The following is a 19,583-nucleotide window of genomic DNA, read 5'->3' as shown; positions in this document are numbered from 1 at the left end:
AGGTTCTCAGGAAACCGGTCCATATGTGAAAATAGGTAGTGCATCTTGACATTCATGTTGCAGCCCAGGTTTCTGAAAGCAGTCAGCATGTTGTTGACAAGTTCTGCGTAGTTTCTGGCCTTATTATTGCCCAGAAAGTTCTTCACTACCAGAACAAATGCCTTCCACGCTTCCAGTTCCACTTCGTTCATTGAGTTTCCGAACTCTGGATCTCTGATGAGCTGACTGATCTGAGGACCATCAAAGATGCCAGCTTTCAACTTCTCCATGGTCAATCCTGGAAAAGCCTGGCACAAGTAAGTGAAGCAGTCACCATCCTTGTCCAGAGCCTTGGTGAACTGCTTGATTAAGCCGAGCTTGATGTGCAGCAGTGGGAAGAGTATTCTGTCTCTGTCCACTAGAGGGTCGTTGATGATGTTCCTTTCTCTGCAAGGCACCAATTCCTCCCGCACAGGCCAGTCCTTCTTCGTGTAGTGCTGAGCACGGTCCCTACTATCCCACATGCACAGAAAACATGGGTACTTGGTGAAGCCAGACTGTTGTCCCAACAAAAAGTTCACCATCTTCAGGTCAACACAAATAAACCACTTATGCTGATCATAACCAATTTTCTCCAGCGCATACTTCAGTGCTTCATAGTTCTCCTTCAGTGTACTCAAGTGAGCCAGGGGTATAGAGGCAAACTGGTTGCCGTTGTGTAGCAGAACATATTTCAGTGATTGCTTGCTGCTGTCAATGAACAGTCTCCAATCTTTGGGTTCATACTGTGGCACTCCAAGCTTGAGCAGAAGCTGCACAATATCTGCACAGTACACCAAGTCCTTCTCTTCCGAGAAAAAACGGAGGTATTCTTGATGCCTGTTGCGGAAGAAGCTGATGCGAGCACTGTCAGAGAGGAGGTTTTTTTCCTTAAATCTGGATGCCAACAGTTCGGCAGAGTCCTTTGACAATTCTTCGTGGGGCGGCTGCCCCATTAACTTAGTTTTGATCCCCCAACGTTATGCTTTGCCACACCAATTTATGGAAGATTTCAAGGTTTTATGACTTCAAACTGATCCCTTTTCAACATAATCACCCAGAACTATTGGACCTGAATACTTCTTGTCATTAAAATAATCATTTCCAATCAAAACAATTATTTGACATGGCATTTTACCCCCACCAACTTCTTCTAAAATGCTCCACATAAGCGTACATGTGAACAAAAACGAAAAAAACAAAACGACATGTGGCCATAGCTCAAAAACCTGACCTGATTGAGCAAAACCAATGTGATTTTTGGATTCAGCACATCAGATTCATCCTAAATCAACTGAAAAAACACAGACAACAAATCTGTTGTTGACCAATGTAATAATTGTTATTATTGTTATTATCATTATCATTATTATTATTATGAGGTAGTTACATAATTAGTGCCTTGTAATTGAAAAGGGCACTCTCTTATGCCCCAGCCAGCCATACCTTAGAACAGAGCTTTCCAAATTTTTCATGTCGGTGACACACTTTTTAGATAAACATCATTTTGCGACACAGTAATTCAGTTTTACAAGCAAGCCAGAGGTTAAACCCCAGGAGTTTAGAAAGCTCTGCCTTAGAAAGTATCAGGGAACTGCCATCAGTGCCGGAGGGAGAGAGCAAAATCCAGAGGGATTCCGGAGAGCGTCCCGGGATTGGGAGAGGCAGCCCATCTTCTGGGGAAGAGAATCAGCGTAGCACCAGTGGAGAAGGGGGGCAGATGGGGGAAGCGGCGAGGCGGTCCCATGACTCCTTGCCGGGGACCAGCGGGGAGAGGTCCTCCGCTGCCTACGCCCTCCTTGCGCAGAAGGCTTTCGTGCAGAGAGAGTAGGAGAAGACTAGGCGTCAAAGAGCTTCTTTGCTGGAAGAAGTTTAAGAAACCCCCACTGACGGATTCTGCCAGCGATTGAGACAGCCACGGGTGAGTGGCTGTCCGGACAGAAAAGGTTCACTCAGGCAACCCAGCCAGGTGTTTGCACCGGCTTACGCACGAGCAACCCCTAGAACCACAACAGAAAGTGATGCAGAGGAAGGCCTCAAAGGGGAGGCAGAGGGGGAAATTTATGGTTTAGTTTGAACATATCACTAAGCCACACTATGCTTTAGGAAGAACATGCAAGCATGTAGGCTTCTGGAGAGGATATTGTGGTCACTTTGCTTCTCTTCATGCTGATGTGAGCTGAGCCATGGGCTCATGGGTTGTCTGCTGCAAATCAGGAACAAATGTTGGTTACACCTCATGGTTTGTCTGGAGTGAGACAAATCACAGGACTAGAGGAGGAGCTAAGTGGCTGCAATCTCCTCTCTGAGCCTGAGCATTCGTGCAAAGTCATGGTTTGACTTAGTGTTCCATGCAAGCTGGAGCTTTGTATTTGGAAACAGTCCTTTAGGCAACTTGGTCCCAAGTTGATTAGGTACTCGCCAGCATTTTGAATTTCATGTAAAAATAAACTGGAAGCCAGCACAGATGATAAACAATGCATGTTATAAAGCACAGATCTTCCAGGAAGTATAGACAACTCTGGCTGTTGTGTTTTGCACCAGCTGAAGTTTCCCAATGTTATTAAAAGGTAGTTATAAAATCTAAGTGTGACCAGGGCGTGAGCATCAGTGACCCGATCTCCACGAACAAAGAGAAAATGCAGCAGACATTTGCCACATGCTTATTGTACTGTGGCCTTGGTAAAACACTATGTATTCAGTGTTTGAAAATTTGGATCAAACTCAATAGAGCTATCTCATAACTAAACCTCTCTGTGTTTGCATATAATGTATCTTAATTAGAGAATTGGCCCAATGTGGTTATTTCTTTTTCTGTTTTTCTTGCAACATAGAAGATCTAATAAATGCTATATTACTACTACTACTACTACTACTACTATTAAAATTTGTATACCACTCTTCATCCAAAGATCACAGGGTGGTTTGCAACATAAAAATACAAAATGAGAACAAAGTGCATAATAAAACAAAAACAAACCAATAAACCTCCCCCCTTCCCACAAATACATTTAAAAGGCCATAGAATGTTCATCAACCAATGGTCTGGTTATAGAGAAACATTTTCACCTGCCATCTAAAGATCTGTAATGAAGGCCATTCTTATGTTGCCATCCTCTGGACCTATTGCAGAGCAAGCACATAGTTTGGGTTGGTTCATATGGTAATAGATGGTCCTTGAGATATTGTGGGCTGTTTATAGGTCAAAACCAGCACTTTGAATCGGGCCTAGGAACTACCATAATTGGCAGTCAGTGCAGTCAGGCCAAATCAAATCATTTTGTCCCAGTGAGCAACCTGGTCAATGAATTCCGCACCAGCTAGAGTTTCTGAAGTGTCTTCAGAGGTAGCCCTATGTATATAATGTGTTGCAATATTGTAACCTACATACAAGAGCACACACAGATGTTAGGCTATCCCTTCCAGGTATGGGTGCAGCTGGGCCACCAGGCAAAGCTGATGAAAGGCACTCCGTGCCACTGAGGTCACTTGATCCTCCAGCAACCAAAATCCTAGCAGGAATCAATAGATTCTAACCTGTTGCTTTGTGTATGGAACTTTTCTGTTCATAATCAAGGAACACTGTCAGAAGGTCACATGATACTGAAATACTTGTAGCTATAACCTTTATTCAGAAATATTTAATTAGGGGACAGTCCTACTAAATGTGCATAAAACTAGTGATGTGGACAGAATAAAGCCCATGCCTACCTTTACAGTTCTTCCAAGTTCAATTAATATACTATTGATATATTATGTAGTATTGCTGTAGTATTTTATAGTTGTTCTTCAGGTTAATGCAGGGTAAAAATACTGATCCTTTGTGAGAATATTTTTTTCTATGTCTGTGGATAATCAGTCGCTCTCTTAACATCGAATTTTGAAACTATAAATTTTATTTTCATCTGTCTAACACACAAATCTAGTAAACCTGTTCTGTCTTTTTGCTCATAAATCATTCTCTCCAAAGTAGTTAGAGCTAAATTCAAAGCAATATTGTAAAATTTAATATTTATGAAAGAGCTTAATTGGTTTTCTTGCAACCAAAGTGGAGCCAGTTCTAACTTATCATACAAACCTCATTTACTGGTTGAACCTGTAGACATTAAATGTGATCCAGTTTGAGATCTCACCAACTAATGCAAAAATGTTGTTAAGAAACAATAAAAGAAGGATGTTTAGAGAGAGAAAAACATTCTTAAAATTGCCCCAAACTCACATGGTGGAATTGTAATTATGGATTGTAATTAGCTAATACCTGTAACCCCTAAAGTGCCACCATTTTGAAACGCATGGGATAAATAATATGTCATCAACCTGGGTACTTTCAGTTCAAACTTCTCATAATATTTTCCCAAGGGGGTTGCTGCAATCTTTGACCTCTTTCTGGTCCAGGATAGTTAAATTTTACTGAAGCAGATTCCTAAAATCAATAAGGACTGATAACACCTGGAAGTAATAAACATGTACAAAAATAATAATATAGCATCAATAGAATGCTTAGCTAGTCAGATTATTTTAAATGTATTTTCCAATAGGTGGCAGTCTGGTTCAATAATATAAAGAACAGCATCAGCCATTTTATAAAAGCCTTTAAACATTATGTGTTTTTTGGTTAGATTGTTATAGAATTAACAGCAAAATATTTTTAAAATAAATATTTGATTTTTTAAAGAAGCAGCTATTCTGATAATACTAAACAAAATATAGACTAAAATGTTGGAAAGAAAATTACATGTCAAGTTTTAAGATGAAGCAAATGAGTTTAACGAAAGCTAAAAAGATACAAACCAGCACAACTAGTATGCCACAGGAAGAATTTTACAGGGAAAGAGATTACATGGCTTCTGTTGCAGTCTCTCTCAAGCCCTAAAAAAACAGATGGGACTCTGTTGTAGGTCCCTTTTCTTCCCTTTAATAGCAAAGTGGGTATATGTATTTGCATGTCTCAATAGTTTAGAAGTAGAGTGAGTTTTCTACAAACCTTTTTTAATTTGTCACATTTATATCCCAATTTCCTCTGTGGAGATAAGAGCACAAGCCCTACTGGATCAGGCCAAAGGTCCATCTAGTCCAGCATATTGTTGCCCACATGCATGTCCCCCAACTCCCTGCTGCTGCCCTTCCTTGCACTCGCACGCCCACTCCCTCTTACCTTTGTCCAGTCCTCCTCCTCCTCTGCAGCCTCTGGGGAACATCAGGAGAAGCAGCATGGACTGGCAAGGCCTGCCAGAAGGCTGCCCCAGTGCAGTGCAGAGCCAAGCGGCCTGGGGAAGGCTGCCCAGCCTTCACCAAGTCTCACAGCGCTTAAAAGCTAGGATATTGGGTTATTTGTGATATGAAGGGGGAATATAAGCTATGAGGGGATTCCTGGGCTGCCTTATGCAAACCAGTCTGGCTGACTGAGGGCAGAGCAGAGCTGTTAGCATTACAATAGAGAGCAGTTGAGGGTCAACAACTCCTTGTCCCAGGTGTGACAAGAGACTGGAGAGTTGGAAGGTTGCCAGGGTAACTGCTCTGGGGGAGGGCAAGGGCCTCTGGGAAGAAGAAAGAGGAAGAAAGGCAGAGATCCATCTTGGTGAGGGTGAAGAAAGGACTGCTTGCACTGCTGTGGACTATACTGTAAGATCTGGGCCCCCTCCATGCAGATGGAAGGTGTAAATAGGCGAATAAACCCTATTTCTTAAAGCATGACAGCCTCTAATGTGCCTTCTATTCTCAAAAGGGACACACACCCTGTGTGGGCACCTGAGATCCCATACACTCTTGCCACAGCTTGGCAGAGAGAATATTGAATAATGAAGGGAAAATACAAGCTGCAGAGGAATACCTGGGTTAGCCTATGCCAAGGTTTCCCAAACTTGGGTCTCCAGCTGCTTTTTGGACTACAGTCCCCATCATTCCTGACCACTGGTCCTGCTAGCTAGAGATGATGGGAATTGCAGTTCAACAACAGCTGGAGACCCAAGTTTGGGAAACCCTGGCCTAGGCAAACCAGCTGTCTAGCAAAGTGCAGAGACATTAAGAAACAATGGAGTTCCATTAAGGCCATTGTGAATGTAAAAGAACTATCCCTGCCCCTCGGTTCTGAGAGTGGACAGAGACAGAGACAGGAGAAATAGAGCTGGGTGTAATCAGCTTGCTGCTGACAACATACTCCAAACCTCAAAAAAATACCACCCAGCAGTTTCAGGTAGATGTTAAACAATGTAGGGGATAAGATTGAGCCCTGCAGAACCCCACATTGAAGGTTCCACAGGGCTGAAAAGCATTCCCCAAGCAACACCCTCAGGGAACGACCATCCAAGTAGGACTGGAACCAACATAAAGCGGTGCCACCTACCCCTAGCTCGAACAGTCGCTCCAGAAGGACACTATGGTCAATGGTATTGAAAGCCATTGAGAGGTTACGAAGAATTAACAGGGACATGTTTCACTTGTCTCTCTCTCCATAGAGGTCATCATACAGGGCGACCAGAGCAGTTTCTGTGCCAGAACCGGGCCTAAACCCGAATTGAAATGGATCCAGAAAATCAGTTTCTTCCGAAAGCGCTGGATCTGGTCTGCGACCACTCGCTCCAGAACCTTGCTCAGGAAAGGGAAATTAGCAACTCGCTGGTAGTTAGTTAGGTTTTCTGAATCCAGGAAAAGTCATATACAAACAGTTATTATACATAAATACAATACCTTAAGGTGCCCTTGCAAATATTTTAAAGTAGCTGTTGTACTGTATGAGTATTATTGTACTATTAATATCCTTTATTCCAGTAAAAGAAACAAGTGGATTAGAAAAGGACCAGTTGAGGGCAATGAAAATGATTATAGCCCACGTAGAGCTTATAAATGACAAAAGAGATTTTAAAAGCCAAAGATTATTCACTTTTGAAAGGGAAAGATTAAGAAGAGATAGGATAGAGGTGGATAATGTAATGAATCTAACATTGCTGCCAAAACAAATTGGTCACTTCTGTTCCTTCTGTTGTGTAATACCAGGGGTGCTGAATGAATTTATATGGCTACAGATGTAAAGTGCACAAAAGGAAAGCAATTCTTTCATTCATGTTATTCATCAAGCAGAAAATTTCCTTCAGTTTAATGTCATTGAATCAACAGGAAAAACTTGATCTTTACTGTTTTTCTGTGCATTGCTCCAATTCAGCAGTAAATAGAGTGTTTTCACAGGAAAACACTGGGGGGGGGGCACTCCGACAAGGACCTTTAAAGCACAGACCTGTGCCTAGAAACACAGCATAAAAGGAAGTCTGGATGAGCACTTAGTTTTTAGTATTTGTTCCAGTTATTTTCAGAGAGCAAGCAGGAGTGTAAGTATACTCTTTGTTTATCAGCATACCAACAAATATGTATATTTAACACAAAGGAGGGTATAGAGTCCTGTAAATAATGCAGAAATGTATTAAATTATTTTATTAATAATGATTACATTATTAAAGCTGATGGCTGAAGGTAGCTGTTTTACCTCAAGAATTTTTTTAGAGTAGGCTAGGGGTTTCCTTCTCTTCTCTGCCCCTTCTATTGTGAGTGGAGCCAAAGGCTCATCTGCCATGTTTTGATTGTACATTCAAGCTGTCACTGACAACCTGGAGGCAACAGCTGTGCCCATGTATGCAGCTGAAATATTTAGAGCCTTCTCCTCCTATGTCAAAATATACTAGATGGTGAGATGTGTATTGGCTCCAGTGTTATAAGGTTTTTGTTCGTGTCAGTTTCCTAAGAAGAGTGAGCAACTTGAATTCTATGTTGGAAAAATGGTTCATGGGACCAGAATTGAGTTGTCAGGGTTAGGGCTGTAGAAATTAAGTTGGGATATTGGTCATGGTGGGCCAAGGGATCAGCTGGCAGGCAGCAATGCTAGTGAGGAGGCTCAGATAGCTGACACGTTGGGTCAGGAGCTGGAGGCAAGGCTAAGAGTAGCAAACCAGGCCTGCTCCAACACCAGTAAACCTTCTGAAGGCACATATGCCTTTGCAGGGACCTGTTTTTTGATCTGCTTCCTGAAGAACCAGCTTCCAATTAAAGAGGCAAAATTGGTAGATTGCCTGATAATCTCTAGGACTAGTGTGAGATATCAGTAATTTTATAGTGTTTTCAGTATCTGTGTTTGGGGGCAAATTGGTAGTCTATCATATCAGCTTTTAAGTAGCTACATAAGTGCCTTGCTAGACCAGACCAAAGGCCTGTCTACTAGCACAGCATCATATCTTCCACAGTGACCAACCCAAAATTTGTGGGAGCTCATAAGCAGACATGATGGGGGGAAATGTCTGTCTTCACTGTTTTCCCACAGAATCCCATCTGCTGGTATTCCACTGAGTACCAGCAACTGATATTCAGAGGCATGTTTCTGCTGATTCTGGATAAAGTATACAGCTATCATGACTAGTAGACATTGATTATCCCCTGTGAATTTATGTAGTTATCCTGTTGTAAACCGCCCTGTGACTTCCAGGTATAGGGCGGTGTATAAGTTGAATTATTATTGTTATTGTTATTATTGTTATTGTTATTGTTATTGTTATTATTAAAGGTAAAGGACCCCTGACAGTTAAGTCCAGTTGTGAATGACTCTGGGGTTGCGGCTCTCATCTCGCTTTACTGGCCAAGGGAGCCGACGTTTGTCTGCAGACAGTTTTTCTGGGTCATGTGGCCAGCATGACTAAGCCTCTTCTGGTGAAACCAGAGTGGTGCACGGAAACGCCGTTTACCTTCTCGCCGGAGCGGTACCTATTTATCTACTTGCACTTTGACGTGCTTTCGAGCTGTTAGGTTGGCTGGAGCTTGGACTGAGCAACGGGAGCTCACCCCATTGTGGGGATACGAACCGCCAACCTTTCGATTGGCAAGCCCTAGGCTCAGTGGTGTAGACCACAGCGCCACCCACATCCCTACTATTTATTAATAGTTCCCTTTTAAAGCCATCTAGGTTGGTGGCTATCACAACATCTCGTGAAAGCAAATTCCACAGTTTAACTGTGCATTGTGCAAAAGAAGTATTTTATTTTGTCTGTCCTGATTCATGTATTATGAGAGATGGGAAAAAACTTCTCTCTATCCACTTTTTTCATACCATGAATAATTTAATATACCTCTTAATCACCTTAAAGGCACATATTGAGACAATAATTCATCAGTAGCATATTTATCATATTTTAAAACTGATTTAAAATATGATACTTTGACAAAATAGCTCATTATCTGTTGTCTTAAAATCTCTTCCTCCCTGTCAGTTTCCATCCTGCCAACTGCCATATGTTGTCTGTTGCAAAGTTCAACCTGTTGTCAAGGGACGATCAGAGGAAATAATGAAAAACAGCTGGTTGTTGTTCTCTTCAAAACTCTTCATCATTTTCTCTATTTCAGTAGACTAACTTCCCACTCATGTAGCCCTTTCAGCATGCCAAGATATTGATTTAGAACTTTTTATTTGTTTCTTTAGTTAGTTAGTTAGTTAGTTAGTTAGTTAGTAAGTAGATAATAAAGTAGTGATAAATATATGATCCCGTATCTCTTTTATTCACAATTTAAATGGCGTTGAATCAAACACTCTTGAACAGCTGGATATCTACTCCATTTGCAATTATCAATGTAGAGAAAGAATAGTGACACTGCTATAAAGTAGTCTTGCAGAGAATGTAATGTTTCTTGGGGGGAAATGATACAGTGCAAATAAATGTTCTTTATTTGTGATAACATCTTTAGCCTTTAACTCCAGATAGTTAAATGATGGACATGTAGAGCATATTTTCAAAAAAATCAGATTTTTTTTATTTTTCTGAGCCATTTTGTAGGGCAAGGACATCTTCAGGAAGGAACTGACTGTACCCCCCCAATGCAAATTAGAAGAAAAAAGCTGGCAAGAAGATAATAAAATTGTGACCATTGCCTACTCACTTGCCATATTATTTCTCTCACTTGTTTAATTTATGTTTCCTGTTGCAGCATGAAGAATAATGCATTTTCTATACTCTACCACCCACTTATCCACCCTCACTTCCACAGTGGAAAGCAAAGAAGGGAAACTGTTTTTGAGCCAATTTGCTTTCATCTAGGTTGTATTTCAGATCTACTATTGTTTATATGAATAGAATTCCCAGGGGGTCTGGCTGATAAAATGAGACAACAACTACATACTTACAAATAATTCAAAAAGAAGAGTTCTGAAGTTCTACTATAGGAATATTTTTGTTTGCTTTGAATTTATGCCTTTTAAAATCTCTGAAAGCCAAAAAGGCCTTTACGTGTACAATAATATAGGGCTGTTGTTGATGTTGTTGTTGTCTTCCTCTGTTTCCCAGCTTCACAAGAAGACAGCACCTATGTAGAAGAAGCATATATGAGTAGATTAAAGGGAATCCTGAATTTTGCAGAAGTTGGTAACAATTAAAAAGTTCTTCCCAATATGAGCAAAGATCCCCCAAATGGGTACCTGAAGTGTGGGAATGAGTGCAAAGAATGTATCCCTCACTCTGTTTGATAAACATTATTACTCATTCTGATCTTTACTCAGATGAGGAAGCTGTGAATAAGTTCTTTTTCCATTGAAGTACGGTTACAACAGCAAAGAGAAATAAAGATGCCTTTGCTGCTTACAGTTGAGGAAAGCCTGCCCCACCATACAGATTAATAAAGGAGGGGCTCACTTTTCACGTAGCCCTCCTCTCAGCCACAGGTGTGATGAAATAACCAGGAGAAACAGTGCAGTGGCACTTGGGCAGGATGGTGAATGGACATCTTGTCCTTGCTTAGCCAGAGGATGTGATACTGGGTTGGGCTATGGACTAGGCAGCTCCAGGTGCTCCTCCAGGAAACTGATTTTCTAGCTCCATTTTAATCAGGATTTAGGCCCGGTTTGGGCACAGAAACCACTTTGGTTGCCCTGTGTGATGACCTGTCAGGAGACAGATGGGAAAAGTGTCTCTGTTAATTCTCCTCGACCTCTCAGCGACTTTCAGTACCATCGACCATGGTTTACTTCTGGAGCGGCTGTCGGAGATAGGGGTGGGTGACACCGATTTGTGGTGGTTCTAGTCCTACTTTGATGGACATTTCCAGAGGGGGTTGCTTGGGGAGTGTTATTCAGCCCCCCGGAGGCTTCTGTGTGGGGGTTCCTCAGGGTCTGATTTTATCCCCTATATTGTTTAATATCTACATGAAACCGCTGAGTGGACCAGTTAGCTAGGAAGTTGCCTGCTCTTGATGGGGTTGTACTAAGGACTGGATACACATATTGGGGGTACTTTTGGATCCTTTGCTGTCACTTGAGGCCCAGGTGGCCTAAGTGGTATGAAGTATTTATGTTCAAGGTAATCCACCAAAATTTAGGTCATGTTCCCAGCTTCCTGATTCTTTTGGGCCTCTGATTGAATTTTTTGTGTGTCCATTTCTGTCCAATTGTTCCTCAAGCTTCAGGGCAAGATCCTCTGTGGTAGTAGTGGCAAGACTTAGTGCTCTGTTTGCAGTTTGAGATATGTATTTTAGTTGATTAGAAAGGTTTTCAAATGGTGCCAAGAAGATGGTACCATCACCCATGAGGGCCTGGCAAAGTCTATCAATATAGGGACCCTAGTCTCTATCAGCCTCCATGACTGCTGCTGCTTTTGCACCTTTTGGAGGATGAGTGTTGCTTTTAGACATATTAGTTTATGAGGCCTCACCTGAGTCCCCAGATAATGAGTCTTCAATTTGCTCTTGTATGTCAAGATGTGCGGACTTGCTTTTAGAAGCCATGAAATCATCAAATCATTGCCAGTAAGGTTTTTGCTATTTCAAAACCTAGGGTTGTCCCTCAGTATGATTTTAGCCCTGCTGTGATTATGCTGTGTTATGTTGCCATTTAGCTTTGTAGCTAGCCATGCCTCCCATGATTATTATTATTTTTTAAATTGTGAACAATGCATTAAAGATCAGAACAACCCTAACTGCTTTACAGTGTAATTTTATACATGTATATTTAAAAGTAAGATTTAAAAAACTTATTTCCAGGTAAGTGTGCATCAAACTGCTATTTTAAATCATGTCAAGCTAGAAATTCTCCACCCCCAGCCACACCAACTTTCAGAGAGAGGAAATTCGCAAAATAGTTGGATAGAAGTGGGATTTTTTAAAAATATCAAATGGCCACTTTTTTGTTACCAATTTCATACATAATTCCCTCAATAATAATTCCACTGCTTTTATTAAATGAGTGTTTTGCATTCCTTTGGCATAGTCTTTAAAATATCCTCTAAGATTAACTTTTTTAAAAGAAGAAAGATTGAATCTAATTATAAAAGTGTAGATAGATGGTGAATCTGACACACATCTCTGACTATCAGGGACATATAATCTTAATGTGCTTGTTTGTATGAACAATGTACTAAATCCTTCAAACTCCAGATCCGGCAAAGTTCACCCTGCCATTCTAATCATTTGTGCAAGAGTGCTTGTTTCTATGGCAACACATAATGTAGTACCATTTCACTGTCAAAATAATTTGATCAAGTAGCACATTAAGAAATGCATTGAAATTTAATTTACAAATACATAGCAGATAAGCAAGTATTTTTAAAATGCAAAAATACAGTAAAATATACCCAGTGTATTTAAATGAGAAAGATAAATTGTACATTTAATCTTGGTCAGTCATATGGTATCGTATTTATTCAGTCACCTCAAGTTCCTAGGAGGAAAGGTAGGATAGTAATCTTTTCATTCATTCATTTATTCATTCATTATCCATTTCTATTTCTGCCAAAACACTAAAGAGGGCTTAACAGTTTAAAATAATTGTGTATAGCAAATTCAGATTCAAACTGTTACCTAATGAAGAGACCATTTTGGAAAACAGGACCCAAAATGGCAGTTGATCACAGCCAAACTGAGAGCGTGAAACTCATTGGCCTGGTTCAAAAGTAATGTTATACCTTGGTTTGTTTAGCTTAACTTGTTTGGGGACAACAAAACCAAAGTTGGTTGTGACTCTCAATTTCTGTTAACTTTGTTGTTATATTTGAGCTCTGTATCCTGATTTATCCTAGTTTGTTGTGTCATTCCATTCTTGCCACTTTCCTGGTTACAGAGAGTCAGCTGAAACAAGTTCTGACTCTCATAAGAATGATTGCCCTAAACATGAAATTGTCTTAGGCATTTGTACATCTCGATATCACCATGAAGGAGATAGTGTCACAGTCTTCCATAAATAATTATTAATTAGGAATTGCAGGGAGATGAGTGCTCAGAGGGCAGCCTAGCAGATCTGGGCAGATGAGTACAAGAAACATAATGGGAGGTGATGTGGTTCAGGCAACCCATCAGAATCATGTTGGCTAGACTTTGTGAAACTCAAAAACTCAAAATGTCATTGGAACAGTATTGAACTCTAACTAAATTAAACATAAGCACACATAAACAAACAAACAAAAAACTCTCCATAGTAGTGGTTGAGCTGTCCCTGGCTTAGCATATTCTGGTCAGAGATCTTTGTTGAAATACCTGGAATTATACAACAACCAATGGTGCCTGTGCTTGCTCTTGCCATTTTTTTGACTGTTTTCCCAGATATGCATGGTAATCTAGTAGCATTTCACTAGGATTTGGAAATTACACATCAATGGGAGTCTCAGTTCTTGTTTACCAAGAGGGACTCATTAGTTAAAGTATCAGAAAAGTTGATGCAACAACATTGAGTTCTGGGGGGGGGGGTGCAGACTGACAATTTTGTTGACATCTGGTTTTGCAATATGTGTAGATGAAGGTAAAGATGGTGGGAGACCACCTGAGTATCAGAGCTTTTTGGAAAAATCCTTTTCCACATTTATCCCAGGGCAGCCCTTCATAGGAAGTAGAATATGCTTGCTGCATCTGGAAATTTTGCTGTAAGCAATTTGAATGGTTTGGAAATTATACACATGACTTCCTTTTCTTTTATCTGCCTTTTGGTGAAAGAAAACTAAAGAAAAAAAGGAAAAAGGAGAGGTGAAGCTCTCAAATGTCTTTTCCTTCTTCCTCTGCTTGCAAGAGCCTCCTTTTCCCCACTTACCTTATTGCTGACAAACTCTCACGCTCCACCCTGGTTGCCTAGATCCACAGCAGCCTTGCAGGGGGAGCAGGGAATTATAGGGACCGTGAGACTGCTGGCTATATCTAAGAAGGACATACTATATCAACTGATTGAATTACACATTTGACCTCAAAGCTTCCCCAACTGCCACCTTCTCACTTCCTGCTAAGCCCTTTCTATGGCAACCCACCCAACTCCTTTTATATCCTTAAAACCCCAAGTTACTGCTATTACATCTCTCTCTGCTTATCAATAAAGCTGAAAAGTTCTAGTATCCTTCTTGCGGCCACAGCAGGAATTACTTCCGTTTGGAATGGTTTGGAAGAAAGAGGACCAGCAAACCTTTATGGGGAGCATCTAAGAATGCGGGAAGGGAGGACAACTTAACACTGTTTTTTTCCTTAGGAATGTGCTGAGAGGATTTATCGTTAGCAATAACTTGACTTCTTTTTCTGAGTTATTTTTTATTACCCCTGCAAGCTAGAAAATGGTAACCTTGCTACTAATGTTGAGCTCCTTGAAAAGTGTTGGAGAATATTTATAAATTCCAGAATGGGTGGCAAATTGGGTGCCTGTAGACATTTTTGCTCAATTTATACAATGCTAATTTAGTTATGAAGTTATGTCACACAAGTGGCATCAAAATGTAGACGCAAAGTAAAAAAAATATAGTTTCATCTCAGGCATTGTTTCAAGCTTTCTAAAGATAAGGAAGGACACTGTTGCATAGTTTACTAATAAAAGTAACAATAATCTACTGATTATTAACAAACACTTTGCTAACCAACAAGCACAGAACTAATTGGCTTTAAGTCGATTACAATTGTTGATCAATTCTATGTTAGTCACATTTGAAGACTGAGTAAGAACTACTGAATGCACTTTTCAACATGCCATTTGAAATTTAAGTAGACTGAAAGTGAAAACAATTCCATATTTCACTCTGTGGAACAGGTTACAATATTTTAAAATCTGAATCATCAGAATGAATTCCAAACAATGTTTATGTCACAGTCATTTAAAGTATAACTTCCTGTAGTTCCATTTGAAGATTCATTCATGCTGGCACAGTATATACAAATTCAGCTGTGGTCTATTTCAGTAGACTTATTTATTTATTTCATAAAATATACAATACACTTAATTTTTGAAATGCTACTCTTTCATCTTCAGAAATCATCCTCAACAAACCTGTTACCAACTGAAGAGGATGAAGAAGATGGAGGTGAAAACAGTTGTGGGCCCACAGGTTTGTGGGAAGCACTGACACCTTGTAATGGATGCAGGAATCTTGGCTTTCCTAGTCTTACTCAGGTATTTTATTCAATTCTTTACTTCACAATAAAATATTGGTTGAGTAATATTTTTTCTATTGTACTTTTTAGTGTTTATTTTTATACCTGAATTAAGAAAAAACAAAGGAGCACATTAAAGTACATTATGTCTTAAACATCAGAAGACTTGAACGTTCAGGGGGAAAAACATTCAGAACAAATTGATTCTGAAAGTTAACAAATTACAGCTTTTAAAAATACTTAAATACCTTCTTTGTTCCTGAAACAATACTTTAAAGGCAAAAGGAAATCCAGTCAGTGGAATCAGCGTCTTCTCATCCTTGCCAACTGTTTATTGGTTTACAGAATGATACTAATCCTAATCCTAATCTGCAGAGGCAGCCTTGGATCTACAGATGCAAGGCCTCTTTGTTCATCAGATGACTGAGCAAGTGGCAAATGGTTATATATCTCTGACCTCATACTGTGCACCTTAGGACTCACAAGCTGGGCGGGGGGCAAACTCTGGAAGTAGGAAACTATGGAGGATATGTACTTTGCACACAAAGGGGGCACAAAACAACCCATCTCCAGAACAGTTATAGGAATGTGAGCCCGTTGATAACACTCTTCTGCCTAGAACCTTACAGGTTCCTCATCTCAGGACTCCAGACACTGAATGCCAAACTGCACCCCAACCACTAGAGATGCATGGAGAAAGCACTCCACACAGGTAAGTAACAGAAGCGGAAACATGCTGTAATGTATATCTGCTTCAACTGTCTTCTTTCTCCCACCCACCACTTTTGTTTCACGTGAATATGGGATCTTGTCTGAACTGCCATTCTCTCTCTGCTTCTCCCCCCACAACAGCAGCGAACGGTGTTTCCCACATACAGGGAAACACTCAGTTAAGTTCTGCTTTGGCAGTGATCTGGCACTCAAATCATTGCAATTGTTGGCCAAACACAAGCACTTTTACTTTGCAGAGTCACATCCCAAAGGCGTGGAGAGAAACAAACAGCCACTAGTGTTTCCCAGTGCTATGGCAATGGCACCCACCTAAGAGGTGCCAGAACTGAGTTCCTGTGAGTTCCAGTTGAAACAGCCCTGGTGTTTCCCTGTAACCTCAAAGGGAGATGTATGCACACAGTCACAGCAGTCTCCGTCAGTGGGTGAGAGGCTGAGAAATTAGCACTGTCAGAGTACTGAGGTAGCACCATGTCGAAACACTGGCATTGCTACCTGGCCAGGGTCACAGCAAGGTTGGGGCTGTGTGGTTGCACCAGCAGAACCACTGCACCATCCCAGCCTTGTCCAGGTAAGCATCAGTGATGCCAGTGTCAGTAAGATGGCTCTTCTGAAGCCCCACCACATGCACTGTTATTGCCACTTCCTTGCTTCTCTCACTGCCTCACAAACACCTACGGTATATTCAGTTTCAGGGACTTTGTGCTATAACCACTGACTTTTGCTTGTTGCTTTCTTTTTGTGTCTTCCCTTGCTCTCTACAGGTCACTTACCGGTACAGAATCCATCCCATACCCCTCTTCATTCTGGCCAGGAGGGAAGTGCACCCCGTGACCAGCAGCTGTGACAAGGATGTTTATGGCTATTCACCTGTGGGATTGTTAACATGCTAGGCTCCTGTACCATCACAGGAGGTGCACCATGGTGCTGGTGCCAAAAAGGACTCTGTACACACTACTTTGATGTATTTTGAGCTACTTTCCAAAGAGAAGGAGTCTTGCTGCAGTAACCGGTTGGCAACCCCACCCATGTACTTTTCCCTTTCTAGGTCACCATCCCAGATGCTGTTCAGTAAATGCTATGTGGCTATAAAGGACACGTGTGTAGTTTCTGTGCTGTTAGGGAGCAGTAGGTAAGGATTCAATGCACACACACAACTAGGATCTGGCCTCAGAATGAGACTGTGTGGGGTGTGTGACATATATTTGTTTTTATTTTATTGCCAGGCATTCCAAAGGTAAATGGAGCCATATTCTTCCTGGAGGGATCTGAACTCCCATCTCCTGCTTCGCAACTAGAGATGGTCAAATCTAATTCCTGGATCCAGCACAGATTCAATTCCTGGAATAGCCAGGCTACCTTCCTGGTGAGGTAATGGCCCTCTGAATATGGGACATTAAAGTAACAAAGGAAGTGGCTCTGTGCCAAAAGACAAATGAGGGGGCCTTCTTCCCTCAACTCCCTGATAGTTACACAGACAAAGTTGAGAGTTCTGTGTGTGTGTAAGCAAGAAGCTGGAAGCAAGGCAGCAGGTTCGGAAGGCAGTCAGACCCATGCCTGATTTCTGCAGGAATTGAAAGCTGTGGCCATGGAAGAAGCAAGACCCTCTTGGGGTATTAATGCTGTGAACCCCTCCATCATAACCCTCAGGTTGCGTATATGTGTAAATAAACCATCTATCGTAAAGATACCACTGTCTCTTGTCCCACATCATGAAGGAAACTGAATGCTGGGTAAGCGCCTGGAACCCCTGGAATCTCACACCGCTCAGAGATTGGGGTGGTGTGTGACACTGGTGTCAGTAGTAGGATTCATGTTTCCTCAGGGAAGACCTGTGAGCAAGGTGTGCCCAAGTCATGACGGAGGGAGGAATAGCAACACTTCTTGAACAGCCTGAGAGAATGGAGCAACAGTGGAGCAAGCAGCTTGACCAAATGAAGAAGTGACAAAGTCAGCAGCAGAGCCAGTGGTTTGATAAAATAGACCAGCTGCAAGCAGAGTGGGTGAGACGCCTCCTTGGAGGTGAGAGCCCTGGCTGATGAGTTCTCCACTCCCTGGGAGCCTGCTGTAGAAGAATGGGTGCAGGAGGAAAGGCCAGTGAAGGAGGAAAGTGCTCCAGAGGAGAATGAACTGCAAGATGGAGGTGAAGAGATGCTGCTTATGGATCTCTTCATTCCATGTGTGCCAGCAGTGATGCAAGAGGTGTGCATGCATGAGCAAGAAGAAACAGTGCCTGAAGAGATGCCAGAAGAAGTGCAACAGGAGGAATTGGGAGGTGTGTGTGAACAATGCAGAAGGATCAGAAAGCGCCTGAGGGATGGCAGTAGAGAAAAATGTGTGGGAAAGTTGGAGACGCGTGTGCATGCACCAGAGTAGCAGCTGGTGCCTACTGAATTGGACGAGATAAAACCGTCCAATGACATTGTCCCTTGGGTGCCCCAAGATAGCCTTGCAGGGTAAGGAACCAATCCTTATAATGGGTGCAGCCCTTACATAGGCCCCAGCAGTGAGGGTCACCCAGGTTCCAATAAGTTTTGGGGGCAAGAGCCACTTGAAGGGTTGCCTGCCTTTGGGCCCATGAAGTGTTTGAGAGATGTTGGGAGTAAGCAGTGAGGGGAATTCCTGACCGCCAACTTGACTGAACTGAGCCAGCTGATCCTGAAGGTGGTGCTTCCAGATAAGGACTTGTGGCAGAACTTTGATTTGCAGTTTGGGACAGAGGATGAAGTGGACTTACCCAGAGGCAGCAAGACAAAAATAGATGGAGGGGACCCCCAGTGCGTCAGTGGGAAATCTGATCATGCATTTGTGTCTTGAGGCCCAGTATGCAACCACAGAGACTGTTTTGGGACTGGAGTTTGAGTTTGGAGCCTCTGATCTACAACCAAAGGGAAGACCAAAGACAAATTGAAGAGTTCCACCTGTGATTTGAGCCCCAAAGCAGCTGTCAATCTACTTGAAATGAGAACTTTCTGAAACTCCAAGGCAAAGGACCATGCAAGCAACTGCAAGGGGTGGGGGCTTGTGCTTTTTGGGACTGTTTGCTTATTTGCTGCAGGGATCCTTCCTGCAGGGTTTGGCTGCAGGGTTTGTCTGTGTGTGTGATTTGAAATGCTGTTGATTTGTGCTTTTTACATGCTTGTGTTTGATAGGAACTTTTATATCATTTTAGGAATCATTCTGATAACTTTGTGAAAGCTGCTTTGTGCTGCAGTGGGACAAGGGAAAGCATGAGCAAGGCCTTTGGGTAATGTAGCTGTGGTACTGAGGCTTGCATCCTAGCTTAAACATGCTAGAAGTTCATCATCTTTTAGCATGCCAAGGGTGCGGGACTGGGTAAGCTGCAGAACTGTGACTTGGAGCACCTCAGCTCTTCTTCCCTTTTATCACCTGAATCTTGATTGCAGCATCTGTGCTTAATGAGGCATGTGATCCTCATTTGTCCTGAGCCTACTCCAGCAGAGGAATCACACACCTCCTCCCAG

At 41.8% G+C, this 19,583-nt stretch overlaps 1 protein-coding gene across 9 annotated transcripts in view; it reads left to right on the top strand.

Moving 5' to 3' along the window:
* Positions 1-19,583, top strand: part of ANKS1B (ankyrin repeat and sterile alpha motif domain containing 1B) — a 318,652-nt gene that overhangs the window by 48,521 nt on the left and 250,548 nt on the right. For all 9 annotated transcript variants that reach the window (XM_083400502.1, XM_083400497.1, XM_083400501.1 and 6 more), the window contains one exon: positions 15,248-15,388. In XM_083400502.1, the coding sequence (XP_083256628.1) occupies positions 15,248-15,388 (141 nt within the window). The remainder of the gene's footprint in view (positions 1-15,247; positions 15,389-19,583) is intronic.

Source organism: Podarcis tiliguerta (genome assembly GCF_965153285.1).
Source record: "Podarcis tiliguerta genome assembly, chromosome: 10".
Taxonomy (NCBI): Eukaryota; Metazoa; Chordata; class Lepidosauria; order Squamata; family Lacertidae; genus Podarcis; species Podarcis tiliguerta.
This window is presented reverse-complemented; position numbering and strand designations above follow the sequence as displayed.